Genomic DNA, 26,390 nt, shown 5'->3' with positions numbered 1-26,390 from the left:
GAGGTCCAGAAGGGCACAACTGACTTCACCCTGAAACTGTCATTTGCAAACAGTGCCTTAGTGTTCTCAGAGGGACTGTCCTTCCCCAGGGGTCCTCCCTGATCCTAGAGTCCAGTCTGCTTTATTACGATGACTTAGTTGGCCTAGAGCTACATTTGTAGACGTAGTCCTTGACTTTTCCCCCTTGTCTCTTTTTGCTTTGTGTGTTTTGGATATATAGGTATGTTCTGTCCACCAGATAGTCCTTTCCCTCTGTAATCAGGTGCTACTGCCTCTTCCCAGGAAAATCTCTCTCTTTTTTTTTTTGGTGAGGCAATTGGGGTTAAGTGACTTGCCCAGGGTCACACAGCTAGTAAGTGTTAAGTGTCTGAGGCCGGATTTGAACTCAGGTCCTCCTGACTCCAGGGCCGGTGCTCTCTCCACTGCGCCACCTAGCTGCCCCTCCAGGAAAATCTTATGCAGTCTCTTACCACTACCATAAACCATACGGGGAATCTTTATCCATATAAACCCTGCAGTTTCTATCTCCTTGCCTTTTTTTCCCTGTTTCCTATGCTCAGAATGTCTTCACTATTTTTGCCTATTGAATTCTTACCCATTCATAAGCAAAACCATATAGTGTGATTGCTAGTGATAGTACGTATCACTTTTCACTGTTGTGATTTACTGAATGCCATGTGCTTGGATTGAAGCGTATGGTACCAGTGCTGATTACTGTGTTTGGTGCAAATTTTGCTCAGATTCTCAGTGTTAGCTTTATTTCCAATTGGGCAATTAGCAAGCATTTATGAAGTGCTTACTCCGTGTCTCAGACCCTGTGCTAAGTCCTAGGATACATCTGTTATTGTTGATCAGTCATTCTTCAGTTGTGCCCAACTTTTCATGACCCATTTGGGGTTTTCTTAGCAAAGATACTGGAGTGGTTTGCCGTTTCCTCTTCCAGCTCGTTTTACAGATGAGGAACTGAGGTGACAGGGTTAAGTGTAAAGCCCAGGGTCACACAGCTAGTAAGTGCCTGAGGCTATATTTAAACTCAGGTCTTCCTGACCCCAGTGCTCTATCTACTGCTTGACCCAGCTGCTAGACCACACTGTCAAAAACCAACCAAACAAAAACACCTAATACAATTTTAGGTGACATTAAGAAAAAGCCTCTTTTTGTGTCCCAGTGCTTAGCACAGTGCCTGGAACATAGTGGGTGCTTTAATAAATGTCTGTGGAATTGAAGGGCCTAGTGTCAAGAGGAAAGTAGTAAAGAAGGTGAGAATCCTTTCAATATCCTGCCTTGGTCAGACCCTCTATGTTATATTATAGTCAGTTTGGGATGTCACCTTTTAGGAAATTAGATTAGACCCAGGAGAGAGAGACCAAGATTGTGAATAAAGTTGAAGGCAAGCTAGACCAAGATTAGTTGGTGAGTGTGAGAGGACCAATTTTCTCCCATGTAAGATTTGAAAATTAAGGTAAACTTAGAGACAAGATTCTGAGCATGATCAGTTTATTAGTTAAGCTAGCAATAACTGATAAACTCGGTCAGTGGCCCCTCAATAACCAAAGACCATGAGGTAGGGTTTACTAGCCTTCATATAATTTTGGGAAGTATAAGAGAACAAAGAATTGGGTAAAGAGTTGGGTAGATAATCAAGACAGTGTAATTAGTTACAGTGTAGACAGCATCATGGGAATGGGGACAACATGATTTGTTACTTTAAGGAAAATGGGCTAGCCCCCACATGGAGCTAGTAGCTACCCCTCTCTGACAATTAAAGAATATTAATTGCTTTATAAGACTCATCTGCCTTTTAAAATCTTTGCTAAGGGATCAAAACTACCAGACTTGCTGTCTCCTTGGAAGAAACAAAAACTCCCCTAATTACATAAGAACAGACAAGGACAGATGACATATCTTTTGGACATGGTACCGAGTTAACTTGTGGGGCTTAATGAAAACAAACAGATGTTCTGGAAGTATTCCAGAGGCTACTGGTATGAAAGAAACAACTTTTCTTTTAATTATAGCTTTAAACCAACTCAGTGGGAAAGTTGAATTCCTGAGCTCAACTCAAGGACATAGAAATATGGCTTTAGGTAGATGCAGACTCAGTTATAAAAATCAATGCAGCATAATATCAATTATATTGTAGAATCAATACAGTAGAAACTTGATCTTCTCACCTAACAAGCTTCAAAGCTAAGCTGGTACCTGACTGGCCTCTGATTCCCTTCAAGCAACTAAGTGTATAAAGGCCCACCCACATGGAGTATGGGCCTTTCACATTTGGTGGATACTGGAGAACATGGAATTCAATTTAATAAACATTTATTAAGCACCTACCATGTGCCAGGCACTGTGCTAAACACTGGGGGTACAAAAAGAGGCAAAAAATAGTTCTTTAATGGAGGTGGGGGTAGGAAACAACATGCAAACAAATTTATACAAAGCAAACTATATGCTGTACAGGATAAATAGGAAATAATTAACAGAGGAAGGCACTGGATTAAGAAGGGTTGGGGAAATCACCTTGCCTGGACCCACTGACTGGACGTGTTTCATAAGGGGAGAAGGGAGACCAAATCTCTACAGGCTGAAGCTGTGTGCTACTGTATCTTTGCTAACAGGTTTCCTGTGCTATAACAAAGCAAACCCCTTCTTCTAATTGGACCCAGGAGCCTGAGAGGTCTTCCATTAGATTGGGAGCTCCTTGAGAGCAGGGATTATTTTGTTTCTGGTTTTTGGCTTCTCTTTGTATTTCCTCGTGCTTAGCTCAGTGCCTGGAGCATAGTAGGCTCTTAATAAATATTAATTGACTGACAAATGTCCTCTGGGATTCCTCCAGACTCTGAGGCTCTGTAACATCCACACTAATTTCAAAGGCCATCCTTTCCTGACCAAAGTGGCTTTACTGTGGATGCAGCCAACAATGGGCAGACCGTTGTAAATGGCAGGCTTTCTGTGGTAGAAAAACACTGGATCTCATCCCATTTATGAGCTGACCTATAGCAGCGTGCGTGCCCCTCACAATATAAAATGGAGGTGTTGTGATAAAATTTTATGTAAACCACATTTTTTGTCAATTAAATCATATCCTAAATTTGCTAGAGGAGCTTGTTAAAGGAATCTTACTATAAACCAGTTTGAAAACTAAACACACTTTTTGCAAGGTGAACAATAACTTCTGATTTTATGTGTGTGTGTATGAATCTGAATTTTCCAACACTGGGTTTGCTTTAAGCCCCAGGATCAGGTGTATGGGTTATATAGTTGTATATTCAAGGTCTGTTGTTTAAACCTTTGCAACATCTCCTGAATATGCCCCCTTCTTTCCTGACACTGACATCCCTCAAGTACAAACCCTCATCACCTCAGGCCTGGACTATTGCAATAGCCTGCTGGTGGGCTGGCTTGACTCCAGCCTCTCCCCATTCCATCCTTCATTTAGCCACTAAAATGATTTTGCTAAAGCTCAGGTCTGACCATATTAAACTTCAGTGGCTTCTGATCACCTATAGGATAAAGTACAAAATTCTCTAGTATTCAGATCCCTTCAGAACCACCCTCCCTCATCCCCCTCTTCCTTCAGTCTTCTTATATATTTCTCCCTGACACATGTTTTTCAATCCAGTGACATTGACCTCCAGACCGTTCCAGAAACAAATCTTCTCTGGCCATTTTCTCTGATTGACTGCTATTCCTGGAATGCTCTCTTTCTTCTGGCTTTTTTTTTAGCCTCAGCTAAAGTCCCATCTTCTACAAGAAGCCTTTCCCAACTACTCTAAATTCTAGTGCCTTCCCTCTTTTCCTATTTAACCTATATGTATAGCTTTTATGTACATATTTGCTTGCTTGTTGTCTCCTTCATTAGATTATGAGCTCCTTGAGGGCAGGGACTTTTTTCCTTTTTGTATTTGTATTGTGCTTAGCACAATAGCATAATACTCATGACTGACTATTCAAAATGACGAAATGGACACTGTACTTTTTTACTAATGCCAGTGGGTTGGCTTGGATGGGGATGAATCATAAAAGTTAACAGAATCTAGAGATAATATTCTTTTTGTCCAGTTCTCTCTAACACTTGTTAATCTGAAATCATGGTAGGTTGGTACTGGCAAATGGTGCAGAATTATTGCGCTGGAAGGGGCCTCAAAGAATATCTAAATGTTGCTCACTGCACCCCCCCACTCCCTTGTAATGTTCCTAGCAAATGAGCATCCAGTCCTGGAAGACCTCCAATGCCTTATATGTACCTTACAAGGTAGGCATCATTTCATTTTTAGATAAGCTTTAACTATCAGGAAATTTTTCTGTAGGTTAAGCTAAAATCTATACCCCTGCTTTGTTCTTGGAAATTTACATTATTTTAAAAATTGATTAATTTCTTTGGGTATGATGGAGCTAAAGATAGTATTGAGATCATATTGGGCCCATCCATAAGAAATATGATATTTAGCTAAGTCACACTGTGAGGCAAGGCCTGTGTTATAGATTGGCTCAATTCCCCAGTCTAAGCTATTCCTGTGTCTGCATAATATTCAGGAGAGGAAAGATTTGGTATTTCTTTGATTAATTGGCTTAACTGTTGAATCAGCTAGATATCCTAGGTTTGCTTTTCTAATAGTGTGGGTGGGTCTCACTGTAACAGCTATACTAGCTCACCTAGGTACTCCTGAGACAAATGGGGCAGATGCGCAAGGTCCCTAGATGGAGGGGGAGGTATAGTCTGTTGCTGTAGAAATGAGTTTTTCATTTTGGAGTTGATAGGGGGTCGATACAGAAATTGAACCTCCTTAGAACAATACCAACTAAATGGACACAGGTATTAGTAAATAGCATGGTGATACGGTTCTCTACATTGACTAGGTTAACTGTATAGTTGCCAGATCATTGTTTTCCTTCTTGCTTGCTACGTAGATGCAACCTTATGATCGGAGACTGATTGAAATATGATTGTCAGGCCCTGTGAAGAATAAATCCAGTGAAGGCCCTTGGGCTGTATCAATGGCATTCTTCACTATAGTTCTGAATAGACCATGGGCTCCTTTAGTCTAATGAGGCCTTAGCACCAGGCTGCCTCTTTCCTCCTCCATTTCCTTAAAGCTTTGTAAGCCCAAACTTTTTCCTATGAAGTGCTCTTATTTTGTTACTTTTATTTATTTTTATGAGCATTTATTTGCTTTCCCTCTCAAACGTACAATTAAAAAAAGAGAGAAAAATAAGTAGAGTGGAATAGAAGAGAGCAGCTATTGATCTTTTTGTAAATATGGTCTCTTATCCTCGTCTTTCTAGGTCTTTTATGGTCTAGTCCCCCAAACGGAGGTATCACTGAGTGAAAAGGAATGCACATTTAGTCAGTTTGGGGACATGGTTCCAGCTTTGCCTTTACCAACAGTGCTTTAGAATTCCTGTTTTCTGCAGGGGAGGATTTGTCATGTTTGTTAGTTCCTGGGGCTCGGGTCTTCATAACATCTTACTGGGTTGTTTGCTAAGCAGTCCAAGTCTTCCATCACAAATAGGATCTTTGTTTCCTTTTTCTTTTTTCTTTCTTTCTTTCTTTTTTTTTTTTAGTGAGGCAATTGGGGTTAAGTGACTTGCCCAGGGCCACACAGCTAGTAAGTGTCAAGTGTCTGAGGCCAGGTTTGAACTCAGGTACTCCTGACTCCAGGGCCAGTGCTCCATCCACTGCACCACCTAGCTGCCCCAGGATCTTTATTTTCTTAAACCCGAGTTGATGATGCTAGTGTGTCCCTTTGGCAGTACAAATCAACAAGATTAAACCTGAGTCATCTTTGACCCTTCCCCCCTCCTTTACCCATTATTTCTAATCAGTCAATCAATCCTATTGATTCTCTCTTCAAAACTTCTCTTCTCCATTACCACTTAAAGGATCACAGTATCCTAAAATCCCAGATTTAGATCTGGAAGGGACCTTAAAGTCCAATGCTCTCTTTTTACAGATGAGAACACTGAGGCCCAGAGAGGGTAGGTAACTTGGCCAAGGTCACATGGGTAATAAGAGGCAATAGTAAGATTCAAACTCAGGTCCTCTGACTGCAAGACCATTGCCACTCCCACCATTGTCATCATGGTGCTTGTCCTGTGTCATGACAGCAACCTCCTAACTGTTCTCCAAGCATCTATTTCCCTATGACCCTATCAGTCCTATGCACTGCCATCAAATAAGTCTTTCTACCACACTGATTTCATTGTAGACTCACAGAATGCTAGAGATGGAAGTGAATTTATTGGACCCAGAATCTTGTCCAACCTCCCCCCCCCATTTGACAGATTGGGAAACTGAGTTCTGAGCTGATCTTCAGCGAACTTCTTTCTGCTGCTGAATGTCCCCACCTCTGTTCTCCTCATGAGAATCAGAATGTGTGAATGACCCCTTCTATGTGACCCTTTGGGCCATAGAGCAGTTGAGCCTCCCCTTCAAGTCCCCCTTCCCCCAAATCAGGTTAGATGACTTGCCTGAGGTCACAAGACTTATCTCTTCCCAGCTCTGAAGCCAGCTCTTAATCCATTATGCCACTTACAGCATTAAATGTGAGATGGAATTTTTTCATATGGAGCCAATGCTGGTGAGCAGAGTTTCCTTTCAGTAATCTTTCTGAAAGTTCATGTTATTGACCTTCCAGAAACCAGAAAGTTCTCATTTTAGTATTTTTTCTTCTTTCAGCTGCCATGAAAAGCCACAAGCCAGATAAAAGTTCTGAGCCCCGAAGAGGAAATTTCACCACCTCTTCTCTCAGTTACAAAAACATTTCAACCGTGGTCCTCAAAGGTCTTGAGAAGTTTCAGAATTCCAGCAACCACAGGACCCCACTGGATGCCTCAGGAAGCACCACTCTGGCACTGGAAACATCAAAATCCAGAAGGGGTACGACTTCCTATGGTAGGATGAATGCTACTCCATCCCTTGGTCGTTCTTCAGAGATACCTTCTGCCCCGTCCTCTCTGAAGAACTCCTCAGGTGTGTTCATGGTGCATATGCTTGAGTTCTGTGAAAAACGGTACTTGGAGGGGGAGGGTTTGGGGAAGGGCAGGGAATATCTTCCCCTCCAGGTTTAGTGCCATGAAGCAATGAAGCAAACTGGCCCAAACTTAAGTGGATCTATGATCTTATAGTGGTTCTCCCTCTACCAATACTGACTGTAATTCCTTCATTCTTTCCTCTCGTGCAATCTTACTCATATTCTCAAGATGCCAAGAAGACAGAAACCCTCCCCTCTCCCTTCCCCAACATGATGGGCGGATCCCCTTGGAAGAACTTAGAGAAGGGTATGAACAAGAGGGATAGGCGTGGATGGATTGTGATCTGCACTGTTGGAGTGGTGTAATTGTAGGACCATGTAGCTGAGTGCTTCCTTCCTTAATAAAAGGATATGCCCAATGTGTTAGGAACCATTCTTTTGTTCTTTCGATAACTTGAGTATACCATTGTTGCTTGGAAGGAGTCCATTGTCTGTGATTCTTGATGCACTTTCTTTTTTGGTCATACTTGTCCTTAATTATGTCATTTATGCCACTTCTCATGTGACAGTCATCATAAGTGATGCACTGTAACCCTGCTTATAGACTGTGCATTTTCCCATGCCCTTTGGGTCACTTGTAAATTTTATTTTTTGGGAGGGTTATGATGCTTCATGGTTCACAGCCAGATACCCATGGCAACAACAAAAACAATATTAATAATAAAATAATAATGTGTCATATTTCTGTAAGGCTTGACAAGTACTTTATACACTTTATCTCGTTTGATTATTAAATTGGCCTTGTGACATAAGTGTTTTGATTATCCCCTTTTACAGATAAGAAACTGAGATTGATTAAATGACTTCCCTAGGGTCACATAACTATTAAGTGACAGAAGCAAGATTCTTTTGTTAAAGAGAATGATTTTTATGGTAGCAAATAGTCTGGTATCATTAAAAGCCCTATACCATTTCTGAAATGTAATCCCAACTGATTTTTTTCTTCTATTCAACTTTGGATCCAATTCATTTTCTGTCTGAAATATCTAAGATATACACATGGATAGATGAACTCAATGGGATGCATGTCCAGTTTCATGTCATGATTACAGTAATGAGCATTTTCATCCACTTTGTTTTTTAGATATGAACATTTAAACTGATCTCTTTTGAAGATTGGCTCAAATGAGGGTAAAATCTATGACTGACTTCCCCTTATTCATGTGCTACTAAACTGAACTAGGTATTTCAAACTGATGAAGAGGGCATAAGTGTTGGAGAATCACTAGTCTATAGACAGTATATAACCATAACCACATTGAGACATCTTGCCACATGTTCTTTTGGTCTCAGAGGGACCAGATGGGAGAGTGTGGACAACCTGGGAAAGCTTCCAAGAATGTTCAGTGATTTTTTTTCTTCCCTTAAAGACAGCTTAAATGTTAGCTGCTGGGAACATTGCCACAAAGTTCTGTGACCCACACAGCTTGATGGATGGTGGGGTTTTTTTTTAAAGTTTTGTCAAGGGAGCACTGAATGATGGGTAGGATTTGGACAGGCACAGAGGAATGGGAAAAGCATCCAGTGGCAATAGAAGTAGGAGGAAGGGATGCATAAATAAAGGTACAGAAGTGGTAATGAGGAGCTGTTGTTATTAGTCTGTCATTCTCCAAGAGGACCAATGATGAGTGAGGAATGTGACATGTTTGTAGGACAGTGAGGAGAGTAGCCTGATGATGAACACATGATTTAGAAATGACATTTATAAACTAGAGAGTGTTCAGAAGAAGGCATGTCCTGTGAGGATCTGTTGAAGGAATTGGGGATGTTTATCTTGGGAAAAGGAGATTTGGGGAAAGCAGTAAGGGTGAGGAGCACAATACCTGTATTTGAAAGTCTAGTCTCTGTCTTTCTGTCTTGTTCTTATTCTCTCTTTCCACATATATGAATATAGACAAATGTAGCATATACATATATATATACATGTATTATATATACATGTATATGGAAAGAAAGATATGATTGACAGAGAGACCAAAACAGAGAGACAGAAAGACAGAGAGAGGGTCAGCTAGGTGGTGAAGTGGATAGAGCACTGGCCCTGGATTCAGGAGTACCTGAGTTCAAATCCGGCCTCAGACACTTAACACTTACTAGCTGTGTGACCCTGGGCAAGTCACTTAACCCCAATTGCCCCGCAAAAAACAAAAAGACCCCCCAAAAAATAGAAAGACAGAGAGAGACAGAGACAGAGAGAAGGAGAGAGAGATGGAAAGAAGGAAAGAGAAAGACAGAGAAAGATAAAGAGAGAAAGACAAAGACAGAGGAAGGGAGAGAGAGACAAAGAGAAGGAGAAAGAGACAGAGACAGAGGAAGGGAGAGACAGAATAGACAGAGAAAGAACCGGGAGAGAGACAGAGACACACAGAGAGACAGAGAGACAAAGAAACAGAGAGAGAAATTAATTTCATTAGGTCCTAGATAGAACTAGAAGCAGTGGGTAGTCACTGAAAAAGACACTCTTTGAAATAGTTAATCTAATTCATGAGTGCACCGGGTTGCTGTGGAAGGCGGGACTCTTGCTCACTCCATCCCGGTGAGTCCCAGGTGGCTGGTCTGGTGGTCGCTGTGTGGCCAGAGCCCACGGGCCGGCACCTGCATCCCTAGCTCCTGTTGGATCAGCGCTGAAGGTTTCCGGAGCATTTTCTCACAAACTCATAGAGCAAGGGTATTTGTGCCGTGAGTCGCCTTTCTAGGCCAGCGGAACCCATAGCCCCCTCGCCAGAATCGTTTTTTACACGTGTAAACACCTAGGAATTACACATGAAAATCAATTCTAGTGAAATACAGTTATCAAACTACTGACAGTTCACAAGCTCAGGTTAAGAACCCCTTGACATACAGGATATGGATGAAGGACTAGAAAAATAAAATCCTGGGTAGGGGCCCGGTTATGTTTTTCTAACACTGAGAAAGTGAGAGACCTCTCTGCTCAGCCATTAAGGTTTGTGGAGGGAAGCCTGACCTCTAATTACAGTGATTACGTTTGCAATTCTAATAGGCTCATTAACAAATCCCCCACCCAAATGTCTTCAAGGATAATGCTAATTATATTAAAAATTGTAGCTCAAAAGTCTAAAGGGTTCCTCAAAGGGTGAAGTAATAGGGGTATCCTATATAGGATATGGGACATACAATTGGGTATGTTAATAGACTAAGCAAATGAACAGAATTCAGTAAAACTTTTCATTTTGCTTTTAGTATCAGGTAGGCTAATTAATTAAACCTCACCAGGATATAAGGCAGTATTTATCTCCTGGTGAGTTGATATCCTGGTGAGCTTCCCATATTTTGTGTGGGGAGCAGAGCGGCAGGGTCTTCCAGGATGCTGGGATAGGAAAGGACCATCATTCTCCACCCCTCACTGGAATCACATGATGTCACCTGGAGAACAGCTGCTGAGAGGGCCCAGCCAGATATTCCCTCCTCCTTTTTTTTTTTCTTTTTTCTTTTTTTCAGGGCAGTGGGGGTTAAGTGACTTGCCCAGGGTCACACAGCTAGTAAGTGTCTGAGGCTGGGTTTGAACTCAGGTCTTTCTGATTCCAAGGCTGGTGCCTTATCCACTGCACCACCTATCTGCCCCCTTCCCTCCTCCTTTTAAAAGACCCACTGAGTCATCAACTTTTCTGGATCAGAAGCCACTTTGGGGGCTCTTTGTTATTTCAAATTTTGAGCCTTGTGGCCCCAAATATAGCCCATGACTGGAAGCCAGTTAATTAAAAAGAAATTAAAATACATGGAAGAAAACAAAAGGAGGTTCAGAAGGGATACAAAAGGGAAATTCTGTTACGACTTTGCTAATAAATACACTTTTAAAAGATAAATGTGCAACAGAAATTTATTGTTTCATAACACAATTCTCTTTGTTCTTCTTTGTATATGTTTGTGCTTGTTGATTATTTAGTTCATAATAAAAAAAATCCCCCCCCCAATCTAATTAGGACATTTATGGAGTTGTGGTAAGATGCTGAAATTTTAATTTTTCCTTATCTGATTTCAGCCCCAGAAAGCTTCCATCAGGCATCTAACAGTTCAGAGTCAGAAGGGAGGAGCTCCACCTCTGTGACCATCTCTGACTTCCTGACTAAGGGAAAAGGGAGGACGTTCAGGTCTCTAACTAACATCACTCCCTCCATAGAAGGCCCGGAAGGACCTATTCCGTCCACCGAAACGTCCACTCCTTCCAGTTTGATGCATCCTTCAACTTCTGTATTGGAGACTGAAGGACCAAATATCTTCTCCCTGGGTAGAAATCACACAAAACTTCCACGGCCACATTTCTCCAGGATGCCAACTTACCGACCCCCCTCAAACAAGTCTTCATGTGAGTATTTACTGTAGTCACAAAGCACCCTCACCACTTCTCCAAACCTGATCCCTATAGGCTCCACTTAAGACTGGACTCAAGACCCCATGAAGCCTTCTTGGACTACTCAAATGCCCAATAAGTTTAATGTGCATTATTAACAATTTTCTCCATCATTTTTAAAAGCCATTCAACAAAGTAGTCAATCTAATCATGATTAGTTGACCTTTGTTGATTTCCAAAGTGTCTCTACACTAATATTTAGCAGTTGTGTCTTTGCAAGCCAATTTGAGTTGGCTTCAGCATGCCTCTGGTTGCAAAGAAGTATTAACCACAAAGCAGTAGTGTGTGTCATTTGGAGGGGGGCAGGGCAATGGGGGTTAAGTGACTTGCCCAGGGCCACACACCTAGTAAGTGTCAAGTATCTGAGACTGGATTTGAACTCAGGTACTCCTGAATCCAGGGCCTGTGCTTTTATCCACTGTGCCACCTAGCTGCCCCCAGCATGTGTCATTTTAAGAGGGGTGGTGACATTGGGGGAGATCTGGGTTCATATCCTCTTCAACAACCACAATGCCTTGCACAAGACAACATCATAGGATCTCAGAGTTAGAGATAGATAGGATCTTAGTTGGAAGGGACTTGGAGCTCATACAACCCAACCTTCTCATTATACAGATGAGGAAACATGGACCCAGAAAGAGGAGTGACTTGCTCAAGGTCATAAAAGTTGCAAGTGCAAGAGCAGGGATTTGAACCCAGGCCACAAGGCTCCAAATTTTGTGTTCTTTCCATTGTATCTGCTATTATTTTAGTCTTGAAAGTACAGGTGGGAAAAAAAAAAAACAAAAAGAAAAAAGAAAGTACAGGTGGGATAGAGTCTAGGATAAAACCTATAGAAGTTGTATCTTTCTGGCTACCCTGAATAAACAAGTTACCGTTTTTTGGAAGAGACTTAGTGACTTTCCCAAGGTCTTACAATTAGTGTCTGGGACTTGAACCTAGGGCTCCCAAGTTGAAATCCATTCCCTCTCTCCTTCCCCCTTTTTCTTTTTGTACAAGTTTTGCACAAGTTATTGCTAGGTGCCAAAGTCGATAGTGAGTCAGGTCTGATCAGGAAGATCTGAGTTCAAATACAACCTCAGACACTTTGTAGCTATGTGGTCCTGAACAAGTCACTTTTAACCTCTGTCTGCCTCAGTTTCCTCATCTGTAAAATGGGGATAATAAGACCACTTAGCTCCCAGAGTTGTTGTGAGGATCAAATGAGATATTTGTAAAGCCCTTTGCAAGCTTTAAAGTGTTATGTAAATGCTGTTGTTATTATTATCAATAAGCTGTTAATATAGTTTATTACATCTATTTAAAATAGTTATTGTTATTATTAATAAACATGTCCATAGGCTCTCAAAGGACAGCTCAGGCAGTGGGTCTAAAAGAAATCTTATAAACTCTCTTTTCTTTTTTCTTTTTATGATATCTTAGTGGGAGGGGGTTGTGATGTGTGTGTGTTGGAAGCGTGTATTAGGCAGCTAGGTGGTATACTGGGTAGACTGTTGGCTCTGGAGTCAGGAAGACCTGAATTCAGATCTAGCCTCAGATACTCAGATATCCCTGTGACCCTAGAAAGTCGGGTAGCTACATTTTATCTCAGTTTCTTTATCTATAGAAAAGAGATAATAGCACTTAACTTTCAAGGCTGTTGGGAGGATAAAATGAGATAGTTTTTGTAAAGCAAATACCATATATATGGTGGTGGTGGTGATAGTAGCAGTAGCAGCAGCAGTAGTAATTGTAGTAGTATTTTTAATACTTAATAGGGGCAGCTAGGCAGTTCAGTGGATAGAGTGCCAGGCCTGGAGTCAGGAATACTCATCTTCTTGAGTTCAAATGTAATCTCAGATACTAGTTAAGTGATCCTGAGCAAGTCATTTCACCCTTTTTGCCTCAGTTTCCTCATCTGTAAAATGAGCTGGAGAAGGAAACGGCAAACCACTCCAGTATCTTTGCCAAGAAAACCCCAAATGGGATCACAGCGTCAGACATGACTGAAAATGACTGAATGACAGACACAACAGTAATTAAAAATAATAAGCCTGGGGGCAGCTAGGTGGCACAGTGCATAAAGCACCAGCCCTGGATTCAGGAGTACCTGAGTTCAAATCTTGCCTCAGACACTTGACACTTACTAGCTGTGTGACCCTGGGCAAGTCACTTAACCCCCATTGCCCCGCAAAAAAAAAAAAAGAAAAAAGCCTATCCTAGTGATCCTGTGAATGGAAGGGGGAAGTAGTAGGAAATATTATTGGGATGTGTGGCCTAGGCTGGCTTAGGTTTTGAGAAACACTTAAGGTGAAAGCATCTTGAATTGTGTGGAGGCTTATTAACCTAAGAACTCAACTCCCATGTTCTAACATGGTACCCAGGGGTGTGGATGGGAGGCAGTATTTTTGCTCATGATCACACTGGGAGTAGGTTCAAGGGCGAGGATTCAAACCCAGATCTGCTTTGCTCCGGTGCTCTGGCTGTGGAGCCTAGGAGCTTGGATTTATGCCATCAAAGCATAAAGCAACCCCTGAGTTACTCCCCATAATGACTTTGATTAAACAGCTAGCTCCTCTTACATATAACTTGAACCCAGGTTCTGCTGCCTCAGTTAAAGAGATAATTCTCTGATACATTCCAGTCATTCAACAAGCATTTATTAAGGGGTTTTTGTTGTTCAGTTGTTTCAGTCCTGAATACTGAAGTGGTTTCAGTCGAGATACTGGAGTGGTTTGACATTTCTTTTTCCAGCTCGTTTTACAGATGAGGAATTGGGGCAAACAGGGTTAAATGACTTGCCCAGGGTCATACAGCTAGGAAGTATCTGAGGGTGGATTTGAACTCAGGAAGATGAATCTTCCTGACTCCAGGCCTGACACTCTATCCACTGTACCACCTAGCTTAATAAGTGCTTAATAATTAGTGCTTATTATGGGCCAAATATTGTTTTAGGAGAATGTCTTCATTAATTATTAATAAGTATCTTTTGGATTAGATGATGTCCAAGGTTCTTTCCTATGCTCTGGTTGTTTCGATTCTATAATTTAAAAACCAACCTTATTATTACTAAATTCTGGAAGGGAAGCATTTGTTTATTAAGCCATACTTGGATTCTGCTTTGGTTCACAAATCCTGGGATCTGTTAAGGGCTAAAATTCTAGCTAAACTGTCTAAAATATCCAGTGAGTGGTCACCAATAAATTATAAGCTTTAGCAAGAGTTAGACTTTTAAACATTTATTAAGGAGGATAAGAATTTCGTAAAGAGAGAAGAAAGGCCTAGATTCCTCTGTCTATTAAAGGGAGAGCACATTTCTAGCTGCCTTCTCCACCAGAGTCCAAAGGGAAGAGCCTGAGACCGAGCGCCAGTCTCTTCCTTCTTCCTCCCACTAGCCAACGTCACTTCCTGATGCCAAGAAAAGACTCCTGGTCTTGCCCTCAAAGACCTTCACTTCATTGGCGGAACTCTTCTACAGTGAGTCTCCAGCAGGTGGCGTCATTCCAATCGTTACAGTTCATCATTTCTGTTTGCCTTTAGTCCATGCATTTGGCACGTTTTTGTTTTTTTTTGGGGGGGGGCAATGAGGGTTAAGTGACTTGCCCAGGTCACACAGCTAGTAAGTGTCAAGTGTCTGAGGTTAGATTTGAACTCAGGTCCTCTTGAATCCAGGGCCAGTGTTTTATCCATTGTGCCACCTAGTTGCCCCTATTTGGCACGTTTTAAAATAATAACTTCACTGAATATTACTTTAGATTTCATCTGTAACAGATGCAACACCCCCAATTTTGTGCAATGGGAGGAGCACTAGATTTGGAGTCAGAGGCCCCAGATTTGAATCCTGGCTCTTTATAACTAGCATTTCTATAACATTTTAAGGTTTATAAAGCACTTTATAAATATTATCTCATTTTATTCTCATACTGACTTTGGAAGGTAAGTTCTCTTTTTATTCCCATTTGACAGATGAGAAAACAGAGGCAGATAGAGGTGACATGACCTGCTCAGGATTACACGGCTAGTAAGTGTCTGAGGCTGGATTTTGATGTCTAGAAATAGTGTAGATCCCTTTCCTGGGTTATAACTGATAGACCCTAAGCTATCATAGAGGGCAGCTAGGTGTCTCAGTGGATAGAGTGCTGGTCTCAGAATCAGGGAGATCCATTTTCCTGAGTTCAAATCCAGCCTCTGACCCTTCCTAGCTATGTGACACTGGGCAAGTCACTTAACCAAGTTTGCCTTGTTTTCCTCATCTGTAAAATGAACTGGAGAAAGAAATGGCAAACTACTCCATCATCTCTGCTAAGAAAACCCAAATAGGGTCCTGAAGAGTCTGAAACAATTGAAAAACAACAACAACAACAAAACTTATGTAACAGAAAAGCCAGGATTTTGCCATTTAGAGTTCACAATTTTATTAAATGAACAATGACAGATATGTTCTACACAGTATACAAAGCACAGGGGATGTAAACACAGAGAAGGAAATAATCTCGATTCAGAAGGACCTTCCTTACATTCTAATGGGGAAACACCAAATATGTCTTTAAATATATAGAGAATAAATACAAGGTAGTTTGGCAGGGAACATCGTGGGAAAGAACGAAGGTGGTGCTTGACCTTTGTCTTGAAGAAAGAGTGGGATTCTTTGAGGTGGAGGTAAGAAGGGTGTGCATTTCAGACATAAACCAGTGTAAAGGTATGGATGTGGTAGATGAAGTGTCATGCATATAGGACAGAGAGAAGGCCAATTTGACTAGATAACAGAAGACAGAATAGTGAATAATGTCCAGAGGAGCTGGAAATATAGGCCGGAAACAGGTTTTGAGGGGCTTTAAAAGGTGAAAAGAGGGGTTTATATTTGGTCCTAGGAGTGACAGGGAGCTCTTGTTGTTCAGTCATGTCTGACTCTTCATGACTCTTTGGGGGGTTTTCTTGGAAAAGATACTATGGTGGTTTGCCATTTCCTTCTCCAGCTCGTTTTAGAGATGAGGAAACTGAGGCAAACAGGCTGAAGTGACCTGCCCAGGGTCGCACAACTAATAAGTGTCTGAGGCCAGATTTGAACTCAGGAAGGTGAGTCTTCTTCACTCCAGGTCCAGCGCTCTATCCACTGCCCCACCTAACTGCCCCTAGAGAGCCACTGGAGTTATTTGGGGAGTGACACGATGAGGTTTATACCTAAGGAAAATCACTTGGAAGCTGGGTGGAAGATAGACTAGAATGGGGAGAGATTTGAGGCAGGGAGACCACTTAGGAGGATGTTGAAATAATGAAGATGAAAGGGATTGGGGGCCTGGTCTAAAGTGTTTGCTGTCTGGGAAAAGGGTCAAAGGAAAGGATGCTGCGGAGGGAGAAACATCAAGATTGGCAATTGATTGGCTGTGTGAGGTGAGTGGGAATGAGGAGCTGTGGTTAACACTGAGATTTCAAAGTTCCTATTATCTAGGAAGGTCCTATAATCCAGAATTTTAGGGCCATAGCTTTAGAGCAAGAAAGGACTTCAGTACCCGAGGCAGATCTCTAAGACTAGATACCCATGAGTCTTCTGCTTGGATTGGAGAAGGAGTTGAAGAAAATCGCCAGCTGGGACTAAAGGGGGGTGGGGGTGGGGAAGCAACCCAACGACTATTAATTTTTGTTTGTTTGTTTTGTGTGTGTGTGTGTGGCAGTTGGGGTTAAGTGACTTGCCCAAGGTCACACAGCTAGTAAGTGTTAAGTGTCTGAGGCCGGATTTGAACTCAGGTCCTCCTGACTCCAGGGCTGGTGCTCTATCCACTGTGCCACCTAGCTGCCCCCCAACGGCTATTAATTTTTTTTTAATTAAAATTTTTTTTTTGGTGAGGCAATTGGGGTTAAGTGACTTGCCCAGGGTCACACAGCTAGTAAGTGTCAAGTGTCTGAGGCCAGATTTGAACTCAGGTCCTCTTGAATCCAAGCTCAGTGCTCTATCCACTGTGCCACCTAGCTGCCCCACGGCTATTAATTTTAAAATGACACTGAAGTTTCACAACTATTTTTGAAAAAAACAAAAAACCCCAAACCCAACACAATAGCATTTCTATAAGCTATTCTTGATTTATGGTCTGTTGATAATTCTAGAAAGAGCATTGAGAAATATTGATCACCAGTTTTTAAGAGGATATTTAGGTAAAGAAGCAGAATGAGAACTCCTTAAAACAATAGTGTTATAAAGGTGGCTGGAGAAGGACTATTGAAAGGGGACTCAGAGAAAGCAACTAACACATTGGCACAGCTACCCACTACCTTGTGAACTTAAGAAATCCCTTTGTCTCTTTGGGCCTTGGTTTCCTCTTATGTAAAATGTAGAATTGTACTTGATGACTTCTAAGTTTTCATCTTGCTTTAAATTGATCCATGATCCAAAGTTATTAAAGGCATTTTACATACTGAAATTCATGTATTCACATGTAAATAGCTGTAATAGTGTTTAATTTTGTTTAAAATTAAGTTTATTTTATATATATATATATATATATATATATATTTTTTTTTTTAGTGAGGCGATTGGGATTAAGTGACTTTCCCAGGGTCACACAGCTAGTTAAGTATTAAGTGTCTGAGGCCGGATTTGAACTCAGGTACTCCTGACTCCAGGGCCGGTGCTCTATCCACTGCGCCATCTAGCTGCCCCAGTTTATTATATATTTTAGAAGATATCTAGGCACGGCCTACAACATCATTAGATTTCTTTGCTTTAATAAGCATTTTTTAATATATATAATTTAAATTACATATAAAAACAATTTTTGACATTCATTTTTTCAAGTTTTCAATTCCAAATTCTCTCCCTCCCTGCCTCCTCTACCCCCTCATTGAGAAGACAAGCCATTTGATAAAAGTTATACATGGGCCATCATGCAAAATGTCATGTAAAAAAAGTCATGCAAATTTTTTTTCCATATTAGTCATATTGTGAAAGAAATCACAGACTCCACAAACCCTCCCACCCCACAAAAAATAAAGAAAGTAATAAATAGTATGCTTGGATCTATGTTCAGTCTCCATCATTTCTTTCTCTGGAGGTGGATAGCATTTTTCATCATGTCCTTCAGAATTGTCCTGGATCATTATATTGCTGAGAATAGCAAGTCATTCACAGTTGATCATTTTACAATATTGCTCTTATTATGTACACTGTTCTCCTAGTTCTGTTCATTTCACTTTTTATCAGTTCACATAAGTCTTACTAGGTTTTTCTAAAACATCCTGCTCATCATTTTTTATAGCACCATATTCCATCACAATCATGTATCACAACTTGTTTAACCATTCCCCTTTAATTTCCAATTCTTTGCCACCGCAAAAAGAGCTGCAATAAATATTTTTATACATGTCTTTTTCCTTTCTGAAAATCTCTTTGGGATACAGATCTAGCAGTGGTCAAAGGGTAAGCACAGTTTTATAGCCCTTTGGGCACAGTTCCAAATTGCTCTCCAGAATGGCGGATCAGTCCACAACTCCACCAATAATGCATTAATGGCCCAGTTTTCCCATATTTGCTCCAACATTTGTTATTTTCTTTTTATGTCCTATTAGTCAAGATAGGTGTGAGGTGGTAGCTCGGAGTTGTTTTAATTTGCATTTCTTTAATCAGTAGTGATTTAGAGCATTTCTTCATATGACTTGACATAGCTTTGAAAATGGCCTGTTCATATCATTTGACCATTAACCATTTGGGCAATGACTCATATTCTTATAAATTTGACTCAGTTCTCCATATATTTGAGAAATGAGTCCTTTATCAGGACTCCCCCCTCCCAGTTTTCTGCTTTCACTCTAATCTTGGATACAATGATTTTATTTGTGCAAACCCTTTTAAATTTAGCGTAATCAAAATTATTCATTTCATATCCTGTAATACTCTCTGTTTCTTATTTGGTCATAAATTCTTCCTTTAGCTATATATCTGACTGGTAGACTATTTCATGTTCCTTTAATTCACTTATGGTATCATCCTTTATGTCTAATTTGACCTTATCTTGGTATACTTTGTCAGATGTTGACTTTCACCTAGTTTCTGCCAAAATGTTTTCCAGTTTTCCCAACAGTTTTTGTCAAATAGTAAGTTCTTGTCCCAAAATCTGGGAACTTTGCATTTGTCAAACACTAGATCACTATAGTTATTATCTATGTAGTAAGCATCTTGGTGTTTTTAATAGTTTAAATAATTTTGACAGGGTCATTTTGAGAAAACTGAAGAAAGAAATGTGTATGGATCTGGGAGGCATTGGGATGAATGATTCCTAAAATCTATTCAGGCTCCAGAATTCTGTGATTCTACAACAGGCTATTAAAACCCAGACCTTCTTACCAAAATAATTGACATTATTTCATAGAATCATATGGGATCTTTGAGGTCATTTAGTCTAATTCCCTTATTTTACAGATGAGGAAACTGAGGCCCATAAAGACTAACTGACTTGCCCTAGGTCACACAGTTAGAAATCTTGAGGGGCAGGATTGGAACTCAGGTCCTATTACCCCAGAGCTAATGTTCTTTCTTCTGTGCTGAACCCCTGATTTTATTCAAACTTTAAAAAGGTTTATTGGTACAGTTAGGTGGTATGGTTGATAGAGTGCCAGGCCTGGAATCAGAGAGACTCATCTTCCTGAATTAAAATCTGGCCTCAGACACTTCCTACCTGTGTGACCCTGGGCAAGTCACTTCACTCCACCTCTGTTTCCTCATCTGTAAAATGAACTGGAGAAGGAATGGTAAACCACTTAAGTATCTCTGCCAAGAAAACCCCAAGTGGGGTCACAGATTGCCAAACAGGACTCAACAACAACAACAATAACAACAACAACAAAAGGTTTCTGTTTCATTATCTTTTGTATTATGGTCATTATTGGATAGGTCTTATTTTTTCCTTTTAGATCATACGCTTGTTGAGGGCAGACATCACATCTTTTTTGTCTGTCCAGATATGGGATCTTGGATTTACTTAAATGCTTAAAGAGATTTTTTTATTTCTTTGGTTCAGTTAGTCCCTCCAATGACACAGGAGATTTGATGAACTCTCTCAAGGAAGAACTTGCCTTTGAGTGGGGGGGGGGAGAGGGAGAATGGACTGAGAAAGAAGGGGAGATCATGGGGTCCCCCAAAATATAAATTATTAATAATTATTCTTCACAACCCTGGGAAAGTCACTTACTTTGTGTATCCCTCCAACTGTTCATGGATCACTGTGGCAAAAAAGAAGCTAATGCCTTTTGTGATGGGCCCCTCTGCACTTGGCAAGACTGGACTTTGGATGAGGGTCCATCATCAAGCTGTTCTTAGAGGAACAGGCCTTCTTGGGAAGACCTGCCAGTGCTTGCGTTCGCCAGCATTTCCTGTGGGAACTCAAGGTCTTCTGTACACTACAATGAATTCTCAGAATATGGTTACACATAGTAGATACTTAACAAATATTTTCTGAACGAATGAGGCAGTTAGGTGGCACAGTGAGAAGAGTGTTGCCCTTGGAGTCTGGAAGACCTGAGTTCAATTACAGCTTCATACTTACTAGTTGTGTGACCCTGGGCAAGTCACCTAACCTCTGTTTGCCTTTGCTTTCTCATCTACAAAATGGGAATAATAAGAGCATTTACCTCTCAGGGTTGTTCTGAGGATCAAATGAGATAATATATGGAAAGCACTTTGCAAATTGTAAAGAGTCAAATAAATGGTAGCTATTATTATACTTTAATGATTTTTTCTTCTTCTGTTTCAGCCCCTGAAATCAGCACAGAACCAAGGAGCTCAATTGCATTAAGTACTTTGGACAGTCAGACAGAAAGGACAAACATTTCTACCACATTCATCCAAGATGTCTCAAGGACTCTTCAGTCTTCAACTAATAGAAGTTGGTTGGTAAATGGAACAGAAGGCTCAACCAAGTATCCCGGAATGGCTCTCTCTTCAGTGTCAACCCGTGCTTCATCTTCCTTAGGGGAAGCCAGAAGAAAAAGTACAGTGACAAAGAATCCGAATGATGAAAAATTCATTGAGCCTTCAACCGACGACACGTTTGGACCTTCTTCTTCTAGGCCCTCCACTCTGTCTTTACAAAATGATTCCCCAAGTGAGTACCCAATTCACCACACATCATAGAGCAAAATCACATCCAACTGAATTGATGTTTTGGTGCTAGATAGGACAGGGTATCTCTGTGGTCATATAGCTGATATATGTCAGAGACAGTAATTGAGCCCAGGATTTATTGGATCAGCCTTCTGTTCAATATTGTGTGTCTTTTTGTGTGAATTCAGGCTCTAACATTCTGTGATTCTACAGCATGCCATTAAAACCCAGACGTTCTTACCAAAATAATTGACATTATTTCATAGAATCATATGGGATCTTTGAGGTCATTTAGTCTACTTCCCCTATTTTACAGGTGAGGAAACTGAGGCCCATAAAGACTAAGTGACTTGCCCTAGGTCACACAGTTGTGTGTGTATGTATATATGTTTGTATGTATGTAAGCATATACACAAATACACACATGCACACTTAAATATATATGTGTTTGTGTAACGTATACACATATACTAGGGATTATTCTTAAAAATTTATTTTATTTTCAATTCACAGAACAAAATAAACATTTCCAATAACACAGTACAATGAAAAAGATGATTGTGCATGAACTGCAAATCTACCATTTACAACTTGCTCTTCCCTCCAAATATACAACAGAGTTATCAAGTAAATTTCGCTGTTTTTCCTTTCCCCCCCCCCCCCCCGTCCCCAGCACCCTAGAGACAGTATGTCATAGTAGTTAGAAAGCAAGTCCTCGAGTCAGCAGGGCAGGGTTCAAGCCTTGCCTCTGACCCTTACTAGCCATGTGACCATGAATGTGACATGTGACATGTTACATGTGACCATGTAACCTTTCAGTGCCCAGGCAACTGAGATTATAAATAATAGTAAGTATCATTTATATAACTCTTTAAGGATGTTGTTAAGTACTTTACAAATATGATCTCATTTTATTCTCATAACTGTCCTGGGAGGTAGGTGCTATTATTTACATATGCCCCCAATTTACAATTTTACAGATGAGGAAACACAGAGAAAGTAAGTGACCTGCCCAGGGTTGTGAGAAATAATGATTAATAATCGATATCTTTGGGACCCAGTGATTTCCCTTTCTTTCATAGTCCTTTCTTCCTCTCCCCACTCACCCCCCCAACTCAAAGGCAAGCTCTTCCTTGAGAGATTCCATCAAATCTCCTCATCTGGGTCAAACCCAACACGACCCAAACTTACAAAGAATCTTGGGTGGAGACAGATCCTTTTGTCCAGATTGCTCAAGGATTGATGAGATTAAATCACACCTAGATGGAAATTATTTTGCCCTGATCAACTTGAGTGGGGGTCTTACATTTTTTCTATGATGTCATCTTCTCCAAGAGTTGAGTGACCTGAGTCACATATTCCCTAGACTTCATTTTAATATAGCCCATCTCCAATCATGTCAACCAATTAGATTTGAATGATGTTAACCAATTAGATTTGATTGTTATGTAATGGATCTTCTACAGTGGGAAGGGTATATGAACCTGACCGCCATGAAGGGTCTTTGGTCTGAGAGAGATGGCCAATAGATCTCCTTTTATTAATATCCTGCCAGTATATTAATAAAATATTTAATAAAACTATGTCCCTCATATTTTTCGGTAGATTCCCTAGAACCAATCCTCTTTCTTTTTATTTTTTCCCTGCGGCAATGAGGGTTAAGTGACTTGCCTAAGGTCACACAGCTAGTGTTAAGTGTCTGAGGCTGGATTTGAATTCAGGTCCTCTTGAATCCAGGGCCACTGCTTTATCCACTTGCGCCATCTGGCTGCCCCCTGTCCCTCATATTTTTAATCGTCACTGGGTCACAGAGTCAATAAGTATCTGAAGCTGGATTTGAATTTAAATCTTCCTGACTCCGTGTCCAGTGTTTAATTCACAAAGTTGCTTAGGTTTCAACCTGCATCAGTGAAGGGAGTTTCTATATCAGGAGTTTCTCACAGTAATTTTAAAAAATCACTGGTCCAGAACCTTCTTCTCCCAAATGAATAGACACACCTATTTATCTATGTGAGAAGTAGTATAGAGTAGTGGCTGGAAGGCTGTCCTAGAAGGTAGAAGAGCTGGGTTCAAGTCTTACTTCTAACAGCTGCTAGTTATGTGACCAATAGCGCTCTAAAAATCTTTTGTATAAATTTCCTTTAGGATGGCAACCTGCATTGGTAGAGGGAGTTTCCTTACCTGGGAGTTCTCTATGATAATGAAATCATAGGTCTGGTCCTTCTCCCTATATGTATGTGTATGTATGTATACGCACACAAATATATGTGTCACACACATATGTGTTGAGAGAGAAGTTATTTCTAAGGAAACCTTAGCAAGTGCTAGTTTTTCACACACTCAGATGCTGCTGCTGAACAAGACCCATATGCTGATTTTTGCAGTCAGGGTTACCTTTTCTTTGTATTTTCTTGCAGCCTTTGAAGGAGACCATCAGCGGCCCTTGAGTGATGCAGATGCTGGGAAGGCAAATTCCAGGACACAGACTGAGGCTGGGCTCAATTTCGAGACTTTCACCAGAGAGGGGAAGAACACATACCATTGGTCCATGACCAACAAAAGAACCTTGGTGGATGTTATTGAAAACTCCACTTTGTATCCTGAGATTGGGAAGTCTTCAGTCCGGACCCAGCTCTCCAACCAGTGGACAAGAAGTCGTACAGATCCCGAAGATACGCGCCTCCTTGAGCCTTCTACAGAATCTTTGTCAGCATCTTCCTCAGAGATGTTGGATTCTTCATCACAGAGTCATCCCCTACGTGCGTTTTCATTTCCTGAAACTTGGTTTTCTTCAGCTACACACTTCAAGAAGGCTGAGCTTGTTTTACTTGGGATAACTCTGACCTATATAAACCCTAGCTTTTTCTACAGTCAATCTGTCAATCAAGGAGCATTTATTAAGCACCCATTATTTGCCAAGCACTGTGCTAAGAAGCTGGGGATAAAAAAAAATGCCAATTTAGCTCTAAGTTCATATCCCACCATTTTCAGGGCCTTTCCAGGTCCTCCCAGAAGTTAGCGCCTTTTCCTTGATATTACTTCTCATCTATTCTATATTCGTGTACGCACCTAATTATTTACATGTCATCTTTTCAACTAGAATGCAAGCTACTTGAGGGGAGGCACTGTTTTTGCCTTTCTCTGTATCTTCAGCGCTTACCACAGTACCTGGTACATAGTAAGCACTTAATAAATTCTTGTTGGTTGACTAATTTAATGAAATGATTCCCTGTCCCCAAAGAGTTTTCAGTGCTCCAGTTGATTGGCCAGTCATCTGGGTCTCTCTCTTGGCCAGTGGTTCCCAACCATTACGTGACAATCCTCTAGTAAATACCTTGTCTGGTAGATCTCTAGAAAGGGTCCTCTTGCCAGGTCCTCTCTCTACCACCCTCTCTCTGTCACAGTGCCCCCAACCCTGCTTGGTCAGGACCTTCATAGGCAGTGCTTCTCATCACCTGAGACCCTTCCTCTTTGTTATCTCAAGGCTTCAGTGTAGTGAAAAGCAGCCCCACTTAACAAAAAAGTCGAAGGCTTCTAGTCATTTCTCAAGAAACACCCTTATTATCAACCCTGACATTTCTTTCTCTTTCTTTTCATTTATATGGCAACTAGACAAATTGAGTTTTATGGCATGCCCATTAGTATAAATCAGACTGTAGGGGATATACATTGGACTTGTGTATGGGGAACTCCCAGGTGAGGAAAGCCTCTTTACCAGTGCAGATTGGCACCTCATCTGCGAACTTATAGTCTTAGAGAATTGCATAGAGCACTGAGAGGTTTAGTAACTTTCAAAAAGCCAGAGTTAGTAACAGAAGTAGGATTCGAACCCAGGTCTTCTGACTTTAAAGTTAGAACCCTTTACTGTGATGGCCTGGAGGAATGGCTTCATTCTTTGTATTTATATCCCCAGCATCTAGCACAGTGCCTGGCACATAGTAGTATTAAGTGCTACTTTGTGGGTTGATGATTGACTGAAGCTAACTTATTGCAGGGTGGGGGTTGTGGGGAGGGGTTGTTGGTGCAAAGCTCCCCCATGTCCATCTGTTTCACCCCTTTCTCACTCCTCCTGCCAGTTCTTGCCCTTTTTTGGGCAGAAGTTTCAGACCCACGGCCTGTTTCAGGTTAAAGCTACTGCCTCTCCAGACTTCTAACCCCAGATTGGCGCTTCTCTTGGATTCTGCCCAGCACTGCAAGTCAAATCTCAGCTCCTCAGGCCTTGTTCTCTAACTGCAGAAATCTGCTGAGTGCTTGTTCTCTGCTCCTGAGGCTTTTTTCTCTGTCCTCCCTCTGGTCAGCTAGTTGGCACTGCAACCACCTTTCAACCTGATTCAATTACTCTCTTTTGTAGCCATTGAGTCTCTCCAAAATAGCTTTTACATGTCTCTCCTCCCTCTGTCTCTGTCTCTCTGAGTCTCTCGGTCTCTGTCTCTCTCTCTCTCTCTCCCCCCTCCCTAGCTCTCTTCCAACCCATTCTCATCCCTCTCTCCCTGGCCCTAACTTCCAGCTCCCAGGATCTGTCACATAAAACTGTCTATCTTTCCATTTTAACTCATCAGGAAATTAGGCCAGAAGTTCTCAAAATGTGACCTGGGGCTCCCTGATAACCCTTTCAGGGCATCCATGAGGTCAAAACTATTTTCATACTAATGCTAAGACATTTTCATCTCTAATAGGTCCATATCAATAGATATATAACCCAGCTAAACAAAAGCTCTTTGGGGAGAAAAGTCCTCAGTAATGTTTTTAGAGTGCAAAGGGGTCCTCAGACCAAAAAAAATTGAGGACTGCCGAATTAGCATATCCAAAACCTACCTTTAGAGGCAGCTCTGCTTGGTAGAGTAGAGAAAGAGCCAGCCTTGGTGGCAAGGAGACTTGGGATCAAGTCCCAGCCTACACAGCTTGGTAGATTGAGTGC

At 41.1% G+C, this 26,390-nt stretch overlaps 1 protein-coding gene across 2 annotated transcripts in view; it reads left to right on the top strand.

Annotated features, from left to right (window-relative positions):
- The window catches only part of HEG1 (heart development protein with EGF like domains 1), a 131,416-nt gene that overhangs the window by 44,560 nt on the left and 60,466 nt on the right, over positions 1-26,390 (top strand). For both annotated transcript variants that reach the window (XM_043993078.1, XM_043993079.1), the window contains exons 2-5: positions 6,680-6,973; positions 11,035-11,358; positions 21,123-21,473; positions 23,890-24,231. In XM_043993078.1, the coding sequence (XP_043849013.1) occupies positions 6,680-6,973; positions 11,035-11,358; positions 21,123-21,473; positions 23,890-24,231 (1,311 nt within the window). The remainder of the gene's footprint in view (positions 1-6,679; positions 6,974-11,034; positions 11,359-21,122; positions 21,474-23,889; positions 24,232-26,390) is intronic.

Source organism: Dromiciops gliroides, chromosome 3 (assembly GCF_019393635.1).
Source record: "Dromiciops gliroides isolate mDroGli1 chromosome 3, mDroGli1.pri, whole genome shotgun sequence".
Taxonomy (NCBI): Eukaryota; Metazoa; Chordata; class Mammalia; order Microbiotheria; family Microbiotheriidae; genus Dromiciops; species Dromiciops gliroides.
The sequence above is the reverse complement of the archived record's forward strand: the minus strand, read 5'-3'. Positions and strand labels throughout refer to the sequence as shown.